This window comes from Cyprinodon variegatus, unplaced genomic scaffold (genome assembly GCF_000732505.1).
Source record: "Cyprinodon variegatus isolate N-32 unplaced genomic scaffold, C_variegatus-1.0 Scaffold756, whole genome shotgun sequence".
Classification (NCBI taxonomy): domain Eukaryota; kingdom Metazoa; phylum Chordata; class Actinopteri; order Cyprinodontiformes; family Cyprinodontidae; genus Cyprinodon; species Cyprinodon variegatus.
The window spans coordinates 286525-288075 of record NW_015151209.1 but is presented as its reverse complement, the minus strand read 5'-3'; the positions used below and the strand labels follow the sequence as shown (position 1 = coordinate 288075).

Here is a 1551-nt window from a genome sequence, read left to right as displayed (position 1 = left end):
GTGATGAACTGTTGCTCAGCGCTGACGCTCGTTTATTTCACCATTCCTAGAGGTTCTGCAGCTCGGAGCAGAAATGTTGTTCAGTCCAAATGATTTATCCGAGTGTCTTCGGGAATGGGACGATTTGGAGAAAGATTATCAGCAAATCCAGGTTAGTTTAGCCGCTGCGTTTAGTTAAACTGTTAGAAACTTAACGCCTGGATAAGCTAACGGTGAGAGGCTGGTGGATCCACCCTCACGAGCTCCAGATAAAATGAAAGAAAAACAAAATCTATAGTTAATAAATACAAAAATAAAGATAGCTGCTTATACGAAAAAGTTGAGTATAAATTTATTTTACTAACAGTATCCGGAATGCACCACAATTGAGTAACTGGTTGAAAATATTTCAGAATAATACTAAACGGAGAGGTTTGACATATCTTCTTATTTACAGTGATTTAAACTTATTGTGTTAATTTTTGGTTCAGAATTTCTACAGAAAAAAATAGCAGATTTGCTATGAAGTGAATTAACAAACAGTTAATAACTGTTTGTTAATTCATTTAACTATTAATATAACCTAATTTTTATAACACTGCTTTGCAGTTAATGGAAACTGAAATAACAGCGGGTCAAATTGAAGAAAAACATTAATGAAACAATAAAAGAAGACTGCTTACTTTACAGCTCTTTAGCTGGTTGTAATTGACATCAGGGGCAGATTTAGGAGATTTGGGGCCCTAGGCAAATACAGGCAGGGGGCCCCTTAATTGAGAAGACAACACATAAAACAGACCCATTATACAGATAGAGAAATGTTAATAGAATAGACATACATTATTTGTTCTAGGTTTTGTCCCTCTCTTCTTGTCTCATTGACTTGAAGGCAATCCCTCACAGTAAGCATGCTTGTAGCGACAGTGGAGAGTAAAAACTCCCTTTTAACAGGAAAAAAAACTCTTTAGCACTCTTTACAGAAAGGATAAACCCTAAAAAGTTCTCGTTAAAGAAGATGGCTTTTATATAGTGATGCATTCAAGACTCATCATTGAAAAATTTTGTGGAAGGAAAAAGTGTGGTCGGACAAGATGACTGTTGAGCAATCAAAGCATGTGTTCGTATAAAGGGAACTATGACCACTGTTGCATCTGTAGCAATAACAAAAATACTGTTTTATTAAGAATTTTGCAAGATATGCTGTTGCTCAGTGGACAAAGTCCAAGTTCGAATAAAAGTAAAGTTTGCATTTGATTTGGAAATGGGTGAGGAGTGAAAAGACCCAGAATCAACATTGCTTAAAGTCCAGTCAAGTTTCTGCAGTCAGTAAAGGTTTGGAGATGGAAGTCATCGCTTGGTTCTGGTCCACTGGGTTTCTTAAGTCCAGTCATCTACCAGGACAGTTTAGAGTTCTCCTCTGCTTGCTTCTGCTGACCAGCTTTATTTATAGGGTGATTTCATTTTCCAGACTGGGTATGAAGCCACTCTGCCAAAGTGACCAAATGTTGGGTCACTGACCATGGTGTTACTGTGCTGGATGGGTCAGCCGTAGAGAATCTGTTAAAGGAATAG

At 37.4% G+C, this 1551-nt stretch overlaps 1 protein-coding gene across 1 annotated transcript in view; it reads left to right on the top strand.

Moving 5' to 3' along the window:
- LOC107098208 (transmembrane protein 120A-like) overlaps positions 1-1551 on the top strand; it is a 15694-nt gene continuing 14143 nt past the window's right edge. Inside the window, exon 1 of the mRNA XM_015395732.1 lies at positions 1-151. Coding sequence (XP_015251218.1) covers positions 74-151 — 78 coding nt within the window. The 5' untranslated portion in view covers positions 1-73. The remainder of the gene's footprint in view (positions 152-1551) is intronic.